This window comes from Triturus cristatus, chromosome 9 (genome assembly GCF_964204655.1).
Source record: "Triturus cristatus chromosome 9, aTriCri1.1, whole genome shotgun sequence".
In the NCBI taxonomy this organism is placed as follows: Eukaryota; Metazoa; Chordata; class Amphibia; order Caudata; family Salamandridae; genus Triturus; species Triturus cristatus.
Window position 1 is genome coordinate 60,856,975 of NC_140592.1, and position 18,761 is coordinate 60,875,735.

Sequence of the window (18,761 nt, forward strand, 5' to 3'; positions counted from 1 at the left end):
TTGGCTTGGGATTTCTTGAGGGTGTGCAGGATCTTCATAATTCTGGCCAGTAGTGTAGCGTTTCCTCATTCATTGCAGTATGACTGTATAGCGTCACGGCCACCTCAGAAGTGTGGATTTATTGAGGCGCGTTCGGTTTGACATATGGTGCCTATAGGTTGTCTCATTTGCAGTCTTTTTATTTTTTAGCTGGCCGTCCCTTCTCTGAGTTCTTAGGGCAGAAGACCCCATTCTTCCCTTTCAGAGCAGGGCAACTCAGGTTCGACATTACCGTTGTGGCGCAGTTGTTTCGTAACAAAAGTACAGGTACTGTTTTGGTACATTTAAAAGAGCTTGGTAACATCATTCACAATATATCCCACCTACTTTGACCTCTGATGCTGGATATTAGGAAAGCTGCACAAAACAAATTCTTGGAGGTGAGTGTCACAATGTGGATATTTGGCGTATAACCTAAATACTGGTTAAGCACATAGCCTGTTACCAGGGTTTTGCATTCCTGTTGGCTCTACCATTCTCTAGCCGGGACTCCTTTGACTGGAGAGGCAGACGGGTCTGTCAAGATTGAGGTTGGAGCCTCTGAAGAGCCTGCAGGGCCAAAGAAGGGTCTGTGACTGTAAGAAAGTTAAGGAGTAGGCTCTAAGTCACATTTGGTATATGTTATGGTTGCCGCTCACTCATAGCGCCATGGTAAGCTGCATGGCCACTGCCAAGAGGGGCATGAAATAGTTGATAAAGAGCTTTCTCAATATGTAAAGACCAAGATTTCAGGATAGCAAAGACATCAAGGGGTCTTAAAGTTTTCCTGGTACTTGGGGCACTAAAATAGGCTGTTACTAAGACTAAGAGGCACAGTTTTAGCCTTCTCTTCTCTGTACTGTAAATCTCCCATCTCAGTTAAGCAGCTACTACACTATACCACCCCCATAAACCTCCAACCATACCTCCTCCTTACCCACTGCACTTCTTCCTGAAATATTAGTTTACTTGCATTCTTCTGCTTAATGTAAGGGTGCAATCTTACAATCAACTCTGTTGGAGTGCAGTGATCTTTAGCAGCCCACTGCACTGCATACAACAAATGAGCATGCGTTATGGTACCACCCAACCATAGCTAATGTACGCCAATGTTTACCCCGCTAGTAAAGCTGGCAGACCGCCTGCTCTCCGGTTAAGAAATGTTCACTCAGAGTTTAGTGGGCATGCATGTAACTTCTGTTTCTTTAAACCGATGCACAGAACTAGGTATTTTACTTGTTTATTGTACTGCATTAAGCAGCTCAATAGACCTATAAATGCCATTCCACTTCACATGCCACTTGTGCTAAGATTTAACACAGCCATGTTCTTTTTTTATAGGCTAAAGAACTGGAACGGAAGGAAGCCGAGCTGAAGCGCTTGGATGAGTTTCACAAGGAACAATTGGCTCGCATCGAGAAAAAGGTACTGTAAGAGTTTAAAAAAAAGAAAAAAGACCATATCAATGCTCATGACATTATAGATTTGTCAGTCGACAATCGGTGCCGATACAGAGTAACTGGGGAAATATTCAATGCAGTGTTTCGTCCAAATTGACATTGTCAAGGCTAATTTGTAGAAAGTGAAGCAGCTGTGTGTGTCTGTACCGCTGCCATTGAGTCAAATTAATAGCAGCGATACAGCGACACACAGACGCTTAGCTTAACGTTCTACAATTTGACCCATCATCCTATCACAGCCATATTGATACACCCACCACTGGGCTCACTTGTCCCTACGCAATTAAATGTTCTGATGACTATTCTCTTTATCCCAACTTGGCCGGTACCGACTTACTGCTCTCATCTTCACGTCGGGTATAGTAGTGATATCTTGTCTGGAATGTCCTAGTCTACAGACCATAGTAGCTCTCTTTCACGTTTGCTGGCCGACTCACCACTACTATTAGGCTTGACACGTATGAAACACGTGTTGGCGGTTTCCGAAGTTACTCGGTATCCACACCAACTGTTTGGAATCACGACTGATTAAACATACCACTGAAACGTCTATGCTGTCTGACATGGACATTGACCAAGTCATTGTAGTGAACTGTAATATTGTTATTGCATGGTTCCACATTTTGGTTTTTTACCCTTGAGTAGCGGTCCTCATCCATTCACTCATACATTATCTTTGAGTAGAAAGGCGTCACCGTTGGTGAGCACTAGAAACCATCACAAAAATTGTACCTACGCTACCCGACATGAAGAATGTCCTTTAGCCGTATTTCTTATTGGATGTGCACCTCTTCTCTTCCTAGTGTAAGAACTGTGATCTGCTCGTGTATCGTGTTTGAGTACTAAAGTAGTATGCCAAGCGCCAAATGGATCAGCAAATGCATCGTGATAACACTAAAATTGTAGTATGTGTGTTCGGTCCATACGACATCTGCTTCTTAGTTCTGCAGGTTCAATAAATCTTCAGCTCTTTCACCCCTCTCATGATATTCCTCTCGGTGCTGTTGGTTGGGATCCAGAAGCAGCTCTCAAGTGGGAGAGGAAAATGGGCAGAGACACCAGTCGGCAACTGAGAAGTGCCAAAACGCAAGGATTTCCTCTATATCCACTTGACCGAAGCAGCGATGGTGATGGCAGAAGATCTTTGTACATATAATGATTCATAGGATCCAAAACTCAAAAAATGATGAGCAGCTAACAAGTGAAAATTGTGGATAGTCTCGTTTATCCCTAGGGCTTGTTGACTACGTAATTACTTAAGTGTAGAACAAACGGGACACCGTGTATTTTCGACTCTCCGTCAAATATGCTGTGCTGTGCGCACTGTCTTCTTAACTAGCCCAGTGCATTTTGTTCATATTGGTGGCTACCTAACTTTCGTGATTTGTTTCCACTTTGCCCCTAATAGAAAATTGATTTCCTTTTTGCATGTCAAGTAGATATTGAAATATCTCCCTAATGTGCCCTTTAAGTGTCCCAGACAGATGTTTACGAATCTCTAGGGGACTTTGCAGTCTTTTTTGACGTGCTCTTTGAAAACTCTTAAGGAGGAAAATTCCTCATCCCCAGCTGCACCTGCACGAGGAGAGCGCAGTGCTGCGCTTTGTCAGTTTCAATCTTCGTCACAACGCCAACCTCCACCCCCAAATAAAATCACGTCTCGCAGCTCCATAATGTGCGACTTTTCATCGTTCAAGTTTCAAACAGAATTGATTTTTAATTGGGTTCCTTCTAATGCCTTTCATCTAATTTATGTAACATCTGATTTCACTCACTGACGTTCCCTGCTGAAAACAAGATTCTTTTTCAATTTAGTTCTGCTAAAATATGTAAAATAAAATGAAATATATATTAGGTTTCTTCGGTGGAAACGCCTTTGGGACTGTAAATTGTTTTGTTGGTGTAACAAATTGCTCCTGCTGAGGGGATGCAGGTTGAAATTGAGAATTTGCTATTGTAAGTGAAATGTCCCTTGTATCGTCTGCTCACGAAGTCCACTGTACATGCCTCTTTGTGTTCATAATTATTAATATCTTGGGGAAAAGCTGTCCGGCTGCACCATAGTCCATCGATACAACTACGCCTGATGTCACTGCGCGATCCTTTCAGAGGAACGCAGCTTTGAGCAACGCGCTCTCTATTTCACCGCGCCTACTCTGACCTTTATAGTTTCACTTGGAAAATTGTACATCGGCCAAAAACGAGATATGATTTGGTCTTTAATTGTTTTTCATGATGAGGATTATTTTTCCAGAATGTGTTGCCGAGAATAGATCACGGCTGGTCACTCCAGGCGCAATCCATCGACAGTGTGTATAGTTTTATTTTGAATAAATCCCAAAAACTTCAATTGCAAGCAATTCAAATCTGCAGCACCAGACTAAATGTGAGAATTGACAAAAATATACTTTAAAAAATATATATATATTTCGCTGTTGTGGCTAGATGGTTTATGTGTATCCTACTCTCTGAACAGAGTGCATTTGTATCTTTTTTTTTTACATATGATATGGGTAAAGTGGAATTCAGTGACCCTTGAGAGTTTGGTGTTCTGCAGCAGATTGGTACATTTTGCAGCAGTTTTCACATCATCTTCTCTTGTTGCATTATTAATGATCGTTAACCAATGTCTCGTGCAGAGGTTGGTACTGCATTTTTACTTCTTGCTTGCTACATACCTCTGGTTACACCACAGCCTCAATAGGACATCCCTTTTACATTGCCTTTCACGTTGACCAAAATGATCCCGTCTTCACGAAACCCAGCAAAATAGCTTTGAACTGGTTGAACATGCCAGATGTATTGAGTTTTATTTAGCCAGAGGTGATTGGAGGGTCACAATTGTGTTTCTGTTTTGTCCAGTGGGAGACTTTGGTGATAGTTTCATCTAAAACTTTAAACCACATTTCCACAACATTCTGAATCGTTTCGCAATTTATGCAGAGGAACTACAGTTTTTGTGGAAATCATTACATTTTGGATACCTGGTTTATAAAGCTTTAAAAAATGAGGATGGCAGTCAAGGTGGTTTCTTATTGAAATAGTGTCTGGTTTTAGTTTATGCTTTTCCACCCTATTGCACTATGTAGAACAAGGGAGAATGGTGCCAAAAAATCCTGTGGGGTACACAAATGCAGCTGAAAATCCAAATGTTACCGCTATGTTTCTTAAAGAATGTTTAGCGTTCCTATTCAGCTATCCAGAGCGTATGTAAAAGTATTACCCAGTAAGCGTGCCATCATGGCCATCAGTGGAACGGTGATACTCCAGCCTTCGTCAGTGTCCCAAGAGGCTCCATGTAGAGTGTGGGAAGCATTGGCATAGGTGAGGACTGACGACTGTGATGTTGATTGGTTGAGCGCGTTGCTGCAGCAAGGAAGTAAACCAATACAAATCTTGCACTCCAGTTCTTCAGGTGCCACCTAGTTCTAGTCTTCAGGCTCTCCCTATCCTCGCTATAGATTACAGATGAAGTGTACCATGTGTTTCTAAGGCAGTGTTTATACCCGCTCTTGTCTCACCATTCTTAGACATGCTGGGTATTGTAACTCAGAAATGATGTGTTACCTCTTATGATTCGCATGCTTTGCCTATCTACGGCACATGGATACCATGGGTTCTATGTCTACTATGCTGTGCTGGTCAATATACATTGCACAGAACTAACTGGCCAGCGTGCGGGAAGAACATGACCAGCGTGCAACTTAACCCATAAAAAGCTCAAATGCTACCGGTAGCTGTTTTTTGCACATGACTAGTAGATGTTGTTTTTCGAGGCCGGGAGTGGAGGAATAGAAGTGTGTGTTGTGTGTTTCTAGCTAGAGGTTATTTTGCCTTGTGTGGGTGATCTTCGGCTGCTGGTCGGCTGGTGTGATGGTATAATTTAGGAGAGGTCACAAGGAGGTGTGCAACGCCTCGGGGTCATGGCGGGATTTTGAATTCTACCCTCGGTCAGCTTCCATTGTAGCATCATTAGTGCAGGTGTGAGATGGTTCATCAGTTTCAATCAGAAGATGGGTGGGTCTGACCATCAAACTCTGGACGCTCTATGCCAGAAGCCCGCCAATGTCACCTATGCAGTACTCACAGCAGTGAAGTGGTTCTGCAAGCATAGGGGCAATATGTTGGGTTAGAAGCAACTGTACGTGGAGCATGTGTTGGAGGGTACCAATCAGTTTGTGATGTAGTTTATCTGGGGTGTTGGTGGCGGATCATCTTCCATTGCGACTCCCAGGTTATGGACCTCATGCGATGGACCCTGGGCTCAGTGGAGGGTGGATGTGAGTGATGTGGGATCCCCAAGTCCTGGGAGCTACTCCTGTGTGTGTCGCCGCACATGTAGTAGCCGTATTCATTAGAGCTGTGTTCAATATAAAAAGCTCTGCTCAGTATAAATATATGTTCATGAAATATGTTTTAATAATGCGTTTGTATATATACTGACAAAATATGCCGCGGTCAGTAGTAAACACTGCAAACAAATAGCATTAGGAATATTTGTACTTCTTTTCAACTTAAATTGGACAGTGTGTTTTTGCAATTAAACTGACCTCAGCAAGTCTCTTTCGCTGAGTAAATTAGTTTGTGAAGTGCACACTCTGCATCTGCTGAGTCTGTTCTACTGCACAGATAAACAAGGGCAAGTTCGGCTCATTCGAGCACTCTGACTACTCCTGCAGATCCAAGCTGCGTTGAGTTTCATTAAATTAATATTTCTATTTTTTACAGTTATAGCCCTCAGATGATACCAACTTAAGCAACTGTGATATAGCCGCTGGTGCTTGCCTGCTTCTTTAATTCTGCCTTTTATGCATCCTGTGAAAGAGGAAGTATTCGACACACTGGGTGCCCCATCCACCAGCACAACTTCACCACGGCACACTTTTTAGTGCAAAGGAGACAGCCATCTGGGCTGTACTGTGTCCCAAAAGGAAGAGGCTGCACGAGTCCCAGGATGCTTGTTTCCGGTCCAGGGAAGACATGGCTTGGTAGTTCGGTCTAGACTGTTCCCATGAGGCATAGGGTCAAGACTGATTTGCATATAGCTGTGTCTGAACTGGGGTGGCAAAGTGAGCTAAAGTATGATGATGGATTCAACCCAGATCTGTGACTGGGGGTGAGTGTCTGAAAAGTTTCAGTGCTCCGTCCATCATCTCCTTTTGTTTGCTTTGGTTGCCCTAAGTTGGCAGGGTATGCCCAGACGTGGGTCCCTTGCTCACTTTGCCACTGAATTCAAGCTAGCCTGGCTGATGAGGGCTATTAGCCCGAAATTGGTCCCAGGATACTTGGTTCCGGTCCAGGAAAGACATGGCTTGGCAGTTTGGTCTGGACTGTTCCCTTGAGGCACAGGGTCAAGACTGATTTGCATATAGCTGTGTCTGAACTAGGGTGGCACAGTGAGCTAAAGAATGATGATGGATTCAACCCAGATCTGTGACTGGGGGTGAGTGTGTGAAAAGTTTCAGCGCTCCGTCCATCATCTCCTTGTGTTTGCTTCCAAATTAAATGGCACCATAAAGAAACAGTACATCCTACAATGAAAGTATGGTTTACAATTCGGCACCTTTATCTGAAGCAGAGGGTCCTTATTTTCAGGTAGGTACTGACTGTGCAGTGGTGTATGGACTTCGTCTTTGCCTTCCGGCACTCTTGCTTCCATCCACCAGTACCAGTGTCAGAGCTCCCTGCCTCCTGCTTAATATTTCTCAAAGCCAGAGTGTTCAAGGAAAGTCCAAAAGGCCAGTTCTATGCCTGATCATCAGAACATTCCGCAAAGTTGTAAATGGAATTCGTGTAGATTGAATTAGTTCCATTTCGATACCTTGTATTTGATATCTTGCACACAGACTAACGATCAGGCTTTCCTAGCTCTATGTTAGACATGACTGGTTTAAACTAAATCTGGGGAGCACGTAAGGAGGAAATATTTTCGAGCTTTTGAAGTCCATTATATATGAACTACAGAGGACTCAAAAAGCTCTTGATATTTGTTGGGGGCAGGAATGTCCCTGCATGGTGTACAGTTGTGTTTCCCTGTCTTAAGTGTCTCACTGTGACTCTGGGGTCCTGTTTTTTTTATTATTTTGGCCGCAACCTTACCCTTATTTGGTGTGCATGAAGGCCTGTACGTGTCCCTTGACACAAGTGAGGTCCTGGACCTGTCCTGTGACCTGGAGAGGCGCACCAAGGGCTGCTGATTCTTCTTCTTGAGCACTGCCATTTGGTAGATATTGGGGTGAAGGGAAAGGCGGCAGTCTCTGTTCAGAGAGTGAATGGTCCTTTAGGTAAGGCAATTTTTGTTCCTTTCCTGATCACTGTGCAGTGTGGCTGTTCATTGTCAAATGCAGAACCCTCACCCCTATTTGTGCCTCTGTTCTGGGTACTCCAGGATGGAGAGTAGCCTTCTGTGAGGGGCATCACTCTTCACAAAATCTGTGTGTGGAGAACAGCCTGGCAAGGCCAGTTGAAAGAACTGATTCTATTGTATTCACCAAGGTTGATGTAGCGCCTTGCTACCCAAAGGGCCTCCCAGCGCTGGTAACATCTTTGCTACTGTACTTTTGCATGCCTAGGGATTAGAACTAGACCAGGTGGGTTTTCAGGTTTATTTTTTTAAGTTAATTTCTGATTTGTCGAGTCTAAGGTGTGTTGGGAGGGCATTCCACAGCTTAGGTGCTAGGTATGCAAAGGAACTCCCTCTACAACTTGATCTTTTGATCCTTGAGACCAGTAACATTTTATGACATTCTGATCTCAATTTTCTGTTTGACCTGTAAGAGGTCAATAGGTGCTGTATGAGCTGGGGCCTTGTTTGTTGATGGCATGGGTGGACAAGGCAGAGGGTTTTAAACTGGATTCTATTCTGTATTGGCAGCCAGTGCAAAGCTGCCAGTGCTGGTGCTGCTGATCTGTGCCTAGGAATTTATAGAGAATCCGTGCAGCTGCGTTTTGTTTAACTTTTAGTCGATTGATGACAAATTTTGGACTCCCAAAGTAAAGGGAGTTTCCGTTATCAAGGTGTGAGTTAATTAATCCCTGCAGCACCACTCTGCGGAGTTTACCAGCCCTGAGTACAGTTGCCCTGTGCCAGTGAAGCATATATATCGATGACCTGTAGTGTGTTGTACTTAGTTATTTGTGTGTATTAAAGTACTTACTTTTATCAAAGACAAGCACTGAGGTGGACAAACCATTATTACGCTACTGGTTGATTGTTCAGTTCTGAGATTGAAGTAACCCCACATTACCTCCCCGAGAAGAATGCGCCTGCTCACTATTGCTACCACAGAGTCAACTGCTGAAGGGGCGGTGCCAGACCCATATTAGGACGGACCCCAGGACATCAGAAGCAAATGATCCCGGGGCTGAAACTAAGTAGCCAGGCTTGCCCCGAGGCACCCTGAATCAGTCTGACAATATTGAAGGGGTTGGGAGACAGATGGGGGGCCCTATCCTCAGATGAAGTTGGAATGTGGGCTCATAGGGACAAGAGGCACACAAAAGGACCACACAGTACCTTCTTGAAGCTCAGGGTGTGCATAGGATATAAGACAGCCAAGTGTTGAACCTCTGCACATCAAGTCAGTGGAACTCCAAATGTAAGGTTGGTACTCTTCGTCCAGCCCTCAAGCCTTCAAGGACGATGATCGACCTGTGTTCTATGCTAGTTCTGAGGGTAAGTGGGTACCAGGAAAAGGTTACACGGTGGAGTCCCATATAGGTTCAAGAAAACAAAAGATCAGCAGAGGGAGTGAGCGGAGTGCATTCAACACCTACCCACACTTTTAGGTTGATTTTGAGTAGCTCTCCTCCAGTGTCTGGTGACGGGTAAAGAGGACTTTTTGTTGCTTTGTGTCCGCATTTCTGGAGTTCTTGGACAGGCTGAGGGCTCCCGTGAAGGCCTGGTCAATAACCACAGAGCTTCGTCACGGCCTGAGGTTTAGCCCTATGTTTGGGGAAATGGGCAGCATGAAAAGTAATGGATGGAATACTTGAATTAATCTTGGACACTTGTAATTGGTCTGGACCACATTCCATTCCACTATTTTTAGATCGTCTGTGCCATTAGACACAGAGGCCAACCATATGGAAAAGAGTCTTGGTCCTGCTCCAGGAGGAGGCAGAGGGCAACACTCATCTCTTTGTTCAGAAGGAAGTAGGTCTGTTGGATGCTGTCATTTGGAGTGCCAAAGCGGGGCTACAACTTATCACAGTCCTGATCAGTTGGAAAGGAGCCCTCTGCCTTTCAGTTTAAGTGAATTCCCAATAGTTGGAAGCACCTCCAAGCTGTGGCAGTTTTCCCCCCGGTGAGGGGATGCCAATCCGAGTAAACGTAGCCTGCTTCTCATATTGTACTATTAAGTTTGGGTCCAATGTGACACCAGTCTCATTCTTCCTCCTCGGAGAAATCCCAGAAGCAAGCCTGGTGTGCTTCCGCCACACATGCCCAATTGGAAAAGGCTCCACAGTGATTAAGAAGTGTGGGGGTGGGGCTACCTCTTATTTCTCAGTGGTCAGCAGCCATCCTCCATCTTACATTCAGTTAATTTAAAAAACGATGTTCTCTCCCATCAGGTAGGTGATAGCAGCCGCCTGTCTGCACTCGTTCAGGTGTTTACGGTCGTTATTACAAGCACATTCCGGATATTCATTCATTAGAAGAAGAAAGCACAAAGGGGTTCCTATTACCAGAGGCCTCTGAGCCTTTTTTTCCCTCGACCCTCAGGGTGCACCCCAATAGCATATAAATGCTGCCACTGGGATCTTGGTTAAAGGGGTGTCTGGCCACAATCCCCTCAAGACTGCAGAGTGGGGAAGACCCATTTGGCATCCCTCCTTTGTTTGGTTACACTGGGGGGGTCCCTCAGGAGCGTCAGCTTAGCAGTTTGCTCTGTCCATGAAGTTGGAAGGTAAAGGGGTGGAAGGGGGTGCCAGCTCTAGGCTTGCAGGGTGGGAAACCCATTTGGTGTCTCCCCTTTGCTTATATTTCCCAGAGGTGCCCCAAGGGAACACCAGGTTGGCATTTTGCGGTGCTCTATGCAGATAGAGGCCACTTGAACTGACCTGAAAAGAAAGAGAGCAGGGCCATCTCCATCAGAAGTTCAGTGCTCGCAAGACTTCGGTCTCAGAGTCCTGCTTGCCTCACCAGCATCTCTCAATCTTGGAGCCTGACACCTGCAGGGCTGCAGTTTGCACCTTTGCAAGATGAGACTGGACCCTATTAGCGAATCTATTATGGTTTAAATGGAAGATCTCTAATTCTTAGAAAAACAGACTTTGATGGCAGATATAAACAGCCTGCTCACTCAGCAAGCTGGTTCCCTAGCTCTACCTCTTAATGAAAGCAGGCTCAAACACTCCTGCTCACCCACCACCCTCCTCAACACACCAACGAATTCAGCTCTCTCCGCACACCTACAGACATCTTACCCACACACAACCTTGTGGGAGCTTTTATATTTTATTCAAGAATATGCATTGGTAATAGTGTGCTGATCAAGTAATTCTCCCTTGAAACCTCTGTTTCTTCTGTGTTATGCCGACCAACGCAGTGGGTACACATTCCTAGGATTGTCTACTGTCCCTGGCAGGTTCATAGCTCACTGAGCAATGTAGATGTACTAAAGTGTGGGTGTATTTTTGAATACACGATAGCAGAGTGACATATATCTTTCAGTCCTGACGAATGCCTTTGAACTTTGAGTCTTTCTTGGTAGAAACATGTTGACCACATAAGATGGGTAGTCTCATTACCCCTGTCCACTCATTTTTAACTCTATCCAGTGGGGGCAACAAAATAAAGAACAATTTTCGCCCACCACGAGATAGTTTTATCTACACTTTACACCATTCTTGCACTCTTCCCCTCACTTTAGAACATCTACATTGCTCATCTTGAAATACGAAACATCTCGGTTCCTCCCCTTTGGTCTTTGGAGTTGTAGCCCACACTGGATACCTTGCGGTATCGGTGTGAGGATGGAACCCAATGATGAAGAATGTCACTCTCGGGTGAGGGTTCTCGTCCTAAGAGCAAAGTGCTTTTGCTCTGTCCGATCACTCCTTTGAGGTCATTTTTTCTTTTCACTAATACCACCAAGACGTACGTGTTGTGTGTTTGTATCGATAAAGGAGCAGTGTGTTGTTGAGAGGGTTAATGCTCCACAAGACCTTTATGTGTGTTTATAGGTTCATAGCGCAACGATTTCTGTGGGACGTAAAACATGCATATGATTCGGTAACAGGAATATCCGTTGTATTAATAATCCATGCAAAGTCAGAGAGGTCCTGGCCTATCTGGACAGGCACAGAATGGATATTGTCCTGTTGCAAGAGACTAGCCTATCCCCTGCGAGCCCTTCAACATTTTCTTCGGCATGTTACTCCCCCTCCTACTCCACTTATTCCTGAGGGGTGGTTATCCTGATGAAGAAAACTGTTGCATTTGCTCTGAGGGGTGTAATTGCCGACATGGTGGGGAACGTGTTTGTCCTGACCCGTATAGTCAACACTCAACCTCTACTGCTTGTCAATATATATGCCCTGAACATTGATAACCCTGACTTCTTCGACAAAATGTTCCTTAAATGTAGCAAGCATAAAGACTGGCCCATGCTCTGGGGTGGGGACTTTAATCTCACTTTCTCTGATCAAATCAGTAGATCTACACACACCTACAGATCGCCCCCTCGAAAGGCTGAGGCCCTTCGTCACATAATGTGCCTTTATGACCTAATTGATGTATGGTGGGCTCTACACTAGATGGAAGTTGACTTCACATACTATTCCACTATACACGGCACATCCTCACACACTGATATGTAACTAGGAACACGATCCTTCTTGGTTTCGATATGCGAGTCCATCTTCTATCTGACGACTCTGTCTGACCCCTCCCTAGTTGGTGTTGCCCTTATTGACTGCCCCAACACACTTAATTAGTTGGCATCTGAGTCTCTGAATTCCGTGACCAGATTTTCCACGATAACAGCTAAACAAGGACTTGGTTGCAGAGGTAGCCACCCTTTAGGAGGCCTTAAAGGTGTATATCTGCAGGGTGTTTATACCTAAAAGGTCTGGTATCTTTCGCTTCCTACGCTGTGCGCTTGACCACCTTGAGACTGAGATTAAGTCGCTAGATTGTACCTATGCTTGGGCTTCGCATGCCCCCCCTGCTCTGCAGGAGAAGATGCAGGAGTCTCGTGATGCCACCAAGCATGAGGTCCTCTACTTGTGTAAGAGTGCCAGAGCTTGTGTGTTCAGGGAGGGGCATAGATCAGGCAGGACATTGGCATGTATGTTGAGGTCGGAGGGTTGTCGCGATCGCGTCACTGTGTTATGCTCGAGAAGGGGGTGGTTACTTCCCCCCTCATTGTGATATTCTTGAGACACTCAGGAGCTACTATATTGTTCTCTAAACTTCCAAGGCCCTGTGGGGTACCTCAGCTGTGTCGGCCTATCTGGCACACGTTGCGTTGCGATGGATTAAAGGTACTGTGAGGGAACTCTTGATGTCCCACATCACGGTGGAGGATGTCAAACTTGCAGTACACGCCCTATCCAGTCGCAAGGCTCTGGGCTGCGATGGTGTGCCTATAGAGTTTTACCAAGAGCATGTTGATTTCTTAGCTCCACGACTGCAGACGCTCCATCAGTATGCAGTTACTAAAGGTCCTCTCCCAAGTCGTTGTGGTGCTTCCAGGAATCAGCAGAGGCCTCACCAGATGTTCCTCCTAAAGGATGTTGTCTCTGTTATACTGCGAAAATAACATTTTGGCTAAATTGCTGGCACAGCGCCTTTACACGTTAATGCCGTTTCTGGTACTTCCTGAACCGTCAGGTTTTATCCCACAGAGACACACCGCGTTTAACTTGCTTGCTCTAATGGAAGTTCTCCATTGGCGCAAGCCTAATTTGCCAGCAGTGTTTGTCCTTTATAGTCCTACATATTTGAGGTGCTTAGACGTATGGGAGTGTACATTTGGCTTCTACATGAAGTGCCGTTCGCTAGGCTCTGGGTGAACGGACAATACTTACAGAGCAGTTTAAAAAGGAAAACTAAAATTATAATAATCCATTATTATCCCTTTATTTTCCATTCCTGCTTAGGTGTGAGGCGGGGCTGGGCTGGGCTGGCCATAGCAGGAGCCTGGGGGAAGAGTGGTGAGCACACTTTGTACGTGCCTGACGGTTTGGCCGGCCCTCCTGGGACGACCAAACAGCCATGCGCACTTTGCATGTTCTACTCCGGTTGTATTGAACAGCTTGTTTGTAACCGAAGCATGGTGCTCAGACCAATCACAACGCTGCTGTCATTGTGACAGCAGCGTTGTGATTGGCTAGGGAAGCCTGTGTGCTTCCTGTGTGTTGATGACCTAAGAGAACCGGGAAGCAGCGGCTGGCCTGCAGGTAAATGTATTTTTATCCTTCCCCGCCCATTAAGCAGCAGCCGCCACTGCCATTACTACTGCTAAAAGCATGTGCCACCTGATTCTTGCTTTGCCATTTGAGCCCCCTTTTGTGCTTTCTTCTACACTTCCACGCTGCATGCAGGATCTGTATTAGTGGGCCAGCCGCTGATTGTATGCATATATGAAGACGACCAGGGCTCGAGTCGGGGTACCACGCGGGTGGACGGCGTCTCCCCACTTATTTTACCAGGTTTTTCCGGGTGGACGCCGTCCCCCCTGCCCAAAAGCTGGACAGCATTGTGTACCAAAGATATGCTAATATTTGTAATTGGAGACTTTAAGAGGCACCGGTGGTGTGTGCAGGCTGGAGTGATTGGGAGGCGGAGCGAGCAGGCGTTAGCGGTTAACGCTTGGAATGTGTGTCCTTCTGTATCTTGTGCACTTTTGAGCACTTCGTTGTGCAACTGGGGCACCCCCTCGGGGGAGTGGGGGGGGAGGGGGTGTTGCAAAGGACATCGAGGAACAGACCAGGGGTAGCAGTGCTGTGAAATGCCCCGTCATCTAAAGGCATATGAATACTCATGAGATTCCTGTTGTGCCGTCACTTCCGGTGACAGCGTCCCCCCACTTCTTTTCATGAGATTCCTGTTGTGACGTCACTTCCGGTGACAGCGTCCCCCCACTTTTTTTTTTAGGACTTGTGCCCTGAAGACGACATAGCACTGTATAGTCAAAAAAGTGGGTAAAAACCTTTTTACGGTGATTAGGGACGTCTTCCGGTTTGTGGCGGTGTTGTCACTTAGGGCTCCACATTAACTGGAATAAGTCAGAAGTCTTCCATGTGACTGGTGCTACACCCCCTACGCTCTTGGAATTTCCCTTAGCCTGCAGCATCGAAGGAGTGAAATGTCTGGGTGTATACGTGACACATGACACCCTGGAACTACTTTGCCAACATTTTAGGGAAGCACTCAGAGCGCGTGTCGAACGTTGGATATGCCTACCACTATTGTTTCTCGGCCGCATTTCGATTATTATTATTAAGACGGTGGTGTTCCCGAAAGTTCTCGACCTCTTCACCAACATCCCGGGCAGGATACCAGCCATCACTTTTAAGCAACTACGGCAAACATTCAGTCATCTCATTTGGAGAGGTAGGCAGCTGCGTCTCCGGTGCGATGTACTGACTCAGCCAATGAGAGCTGGTGGTGCCAGACATGCAGGTCTATTGTCAAGTGATGCAGGCGCACTATTTCAAATGCCGACTTCGTGGTATAGAAGTATCAATTCACGCCCAGATCATATGCACTATCACGCATCCCAGGCCTTTGTTAGCCTCAATTTGTAAACAGCCCTTCATACACATAGATGACGTAGACCCGTTCGGTATGGCTTGGTAGGCTCTGTCCCAGATGGTGAAGCTACCTACACCGTACTCTGCGCTCCTGTTCGGCACAATTCCCTGGTTTCCCCCACTCTAGAGAAACTAACAGCACGTACCTCAGCGCAGGCAGACATTGACACTCTGGGAGAGATCTTCCCTGATGGAGAATTCATCTGAATGAGTTTTGGGATGAGGCAAAACCTTCACCCATGACCACTTTGCTCAATTATCGCCTACGCTCTGCGGCCAAAGAGTTTTTTACAGACTTCCCCCAATCCGCCGCCTGAACTTAATGCACACACACACTATATACAATGTGGGGATTTGAGTACATCTATCTCTTATATATAAAGATTATTTTGCATGCCCTGGCCCTAACCTACTCCAGGTCGCAGGGGCGGCTCTAGGCTCATGGTGGCCCTGTGCAGGGAGCGCAGGTAGGGGGCCCTGGAAGAGGGGGTCCGGGCGGGGTGGAGCTCAGGAAGGTGTTTTAATAAAACGTCCAGAAAAGGCGTTAGATGACCAGTAACATGGTAACAGAAAAACGATGTTTACTTTTTGAGTGCTCATCACTTGGATACTTTGTTTTAGAATCTGGGTCTCTGGAGGGACCCCTTTCAACAAGAAAAACACGTTGCGCGTCCGTAAGAGAGTTCGGCCACAAAGTAGGATCCCTCCAATCACATGAATCATATTCAAAACACGGGTCTGTAACATGGTCTTGCTCTTTGGCTTCCTTTTCAATACCAGCATCATCCGTCTGTAAACTCTGAACCTCCTTCAGAATGCCAGATGTTGATGGACCCATGAATGATGTTTGAGTTTCTCTGTCTGAGGGTCTTTTGTAATAATCCTCATCCTGAGTTGGTAATTGCTGGATGTTTGTATTAATTTCAGAGTCACCTTGTTCATTTTCATTGGTCTGCTCATGAGTATCATTCTGCTCATGGATATCATCATTTTTTTGTTCTTCTTTATGGTCGTCAGCGCCTGTTTTACCTAGTGCATCAGCAGTACTCTGGCCAGAGGATTCTCCATCTTTAGGTTTCCCTTGGGTGATAAAGTTCAGGATTGCTCCTTCCTGTGACACTACGAAAGCCTGCTCAGCCACCTTTCTCTTTCGTTTCGAATAACCAGATTTGTGTACTCGAATTCTCTTCATTTTGCTTGCAATGCAGCGGGCGAGGCTAGCAGTGGGTAGGGAAAAAAAGAAGACAATCAGCAGTGGCGGCTGCTGAAAGATTTTGATGTGTCATTTTTATTTGCTTGCAAAAACAACAGTTGATGGACAGAATGCAGAACAATGTCATACATTCACCCCAGTACAGAGATCTGGGCCTAAATCCATCGTTTTTTTGCTCACCACACCACCCCAGTTCAGACATGGCCATATGCAAATCAGCCTTGACCCTGTGCCTCATGGGAACAGTCCAGCCCGAACTGCCAAGCCATGTCTTCCCTGGACTACACAATGAAGGACCAGCATACCTTAATGAACGAGTGAAGTTCCACCAACCTACCAGGAAAATATGTTCCAGAACCCTCTCCCTAGCAGCCACCCAATGCAGCCGCTGATAAAACAGTGGAGGCCGCTACTTCTCCCACCTGGCAGTGAAGACCTGAAAACCCTCCCCCTGCACCTCAGAGCCTCACCATCGCTCCAGCAGTTCAGGAAGGACCACAAGACCTCGCTGTTCAACCAACAAGCAGCATGATCCAGCAGCATGAATCCCACACCGCCTCGAGACCCTTATGTGTGAAGCAGCTGAGCTTTACAAACCCTGACTGATTGATAGTAATTACCCTTCCCACTACATGTATGACACATTATGAGGACTAGCCACATATGGAAGGTTTATTTGAAGAGTGTTATAAAACTATAGGGTAGATCATGTGACTTGGCATACAAGGTCTGTTTTCTCAGTCCACTGAGAACAGTAGAGCCTGGAGAATAGTTCATGATCTATTTGGGAAGTGGCCTTAGCAGGAAGAGAGTAAGCTACCTTGAAATCATGGCACACAGAGACCTGTCTCAGTACGTCACTAACTGAACCTGAAGACAGCCTACAGGTAACCAAAGACTCGTCCACTTTACCACATTGTCAAAAGACAAAATACAATATATTTAATTAAGGTTTCTTGTATAGTGCCATATTCCAGCAACCAGTTCTGCTCGCTTTCAGAGCACCTATTAAACAAGGATTAATTACAGTGAGTCCCAAGGCTATGAAAAGGCACTAGAAGTTCACTGAAGCAAAATTAATGTGCAAGGAACATCCAGTCAGGAGACAACTTTCAAGCAGACGTACAAATCACTAGCACAGCGTACCAACGACCCCATGGGCCGTGGCATAAGCAAGGAAAATGGCCCCTTTGGCTGCTGCTCAGGAAGTAAAATATAGCAATTATCAGGGTTCAATGGGCCCCTGAGGGTTTTGGGTCTCAGTACCACTGTACTTGCTGAACCAATGGTAACTATGCCCCTAGTATGGACAGAGAAGGCTGCTTCACCAATTGCAAACTGAGGACTAGTTAAACTAGTTTTCTCTGCTAGTCACATGACTAGCACTGGAATGTAATTAAAGAAATGATCAAGAAGCCAGTCTCCTACCAAGGTCTCTGCAAAAGGGCATTAGATTGAGTTAACATGGGTAGGCACTGCCATCCTATTCCAGGCGTCCATCCATAGGTGCTTGCATTTCATGTCTGCCTCAACACCATATAAACAGACATAACCAAATGCCAAGTACATTCGAACACTCGATGTTTTAAAAGATTTGTGCAGGCAGATCCACTCATTAGATCACAAGTATCAGCTTCATACTCTGTTTTCATGATTGTTGATAAGTAATTGTAATCATTTTAATCAATCCTTAACATTACGTCTAACACCTCGTACCCTGCTCTCCTCTTCCCCCCAATACGACCGTGCCTCCCAAGTTACACCTCCAAAAGTCACCATGCCTCCCCTCAGCCACAAGTAAACACCGCCCCTGCACTCCTGACTCACTCTTCCCTCAATATACAGCGCCGATCTGTACCACTCCCTACCCCTGGCGTACGGAGACCACCTCTCCGACCCGCGCCCTCTCAGAGACGAATCGTGAGAGAGAGGCTCTCTCTCACGATTCATCATGCCCTCCCTTCCCATGACCACCAGAATACCTCCAGCTCGCCACCTCACATGGCTTACCTCCACCCAGACCCAAAGCACACACCATCTACAATAACATCCTCACCCAACCTTCCCCACGCCCCCGGCTCCTCACCCCCATGGGCTGGTATACATTCCTACGCCTGATCTGCCCTCCTCCCCAGGGCTCCCCACACCCTCGTCCAATGGCTCACCTTCCCTCGGGTTCACTCTGCAGTGGCACACGCTGACCTCCTCACTCCCCCTCCCCATGCCCTGACCCTTGGGCTGCTCACCTCGCAGCTGGCACCAAAGGTTGCACACTGGCATGCTATCCTCTGCAAGGCAGCCTTTCT

The 18,761-nt window shown here is 46.1% G+C and overlaps 1 protein-coding gene across 3 annotated transcripts in view; it reads left to right on the plus strand.

Annotated features, from left to right (window-relative positions):
- CHCHD6 (coiled-coil-helix-coiled-coil-helix domain containing 6) overlaps positions 1-18,761 on the plus strand; it is a 1,117,425-nt gene that overhangs the window by 347,430 nt on the left and 751,234 nt on the right. For all 3 annotated transcript variants that reach the window (XM_085624410.1, XM_085624411.1, XM_085624412.1), the window contains one exon: positions 1,360-1,443. In XM_085624410.1, coding sequence (XP_085480536.1) covers positions 1,360-1,443 — 84 coding nt within the window. The remainder of the gene's footprint in view (positions 1-1,359; positions 1,444-18,761) is intronic.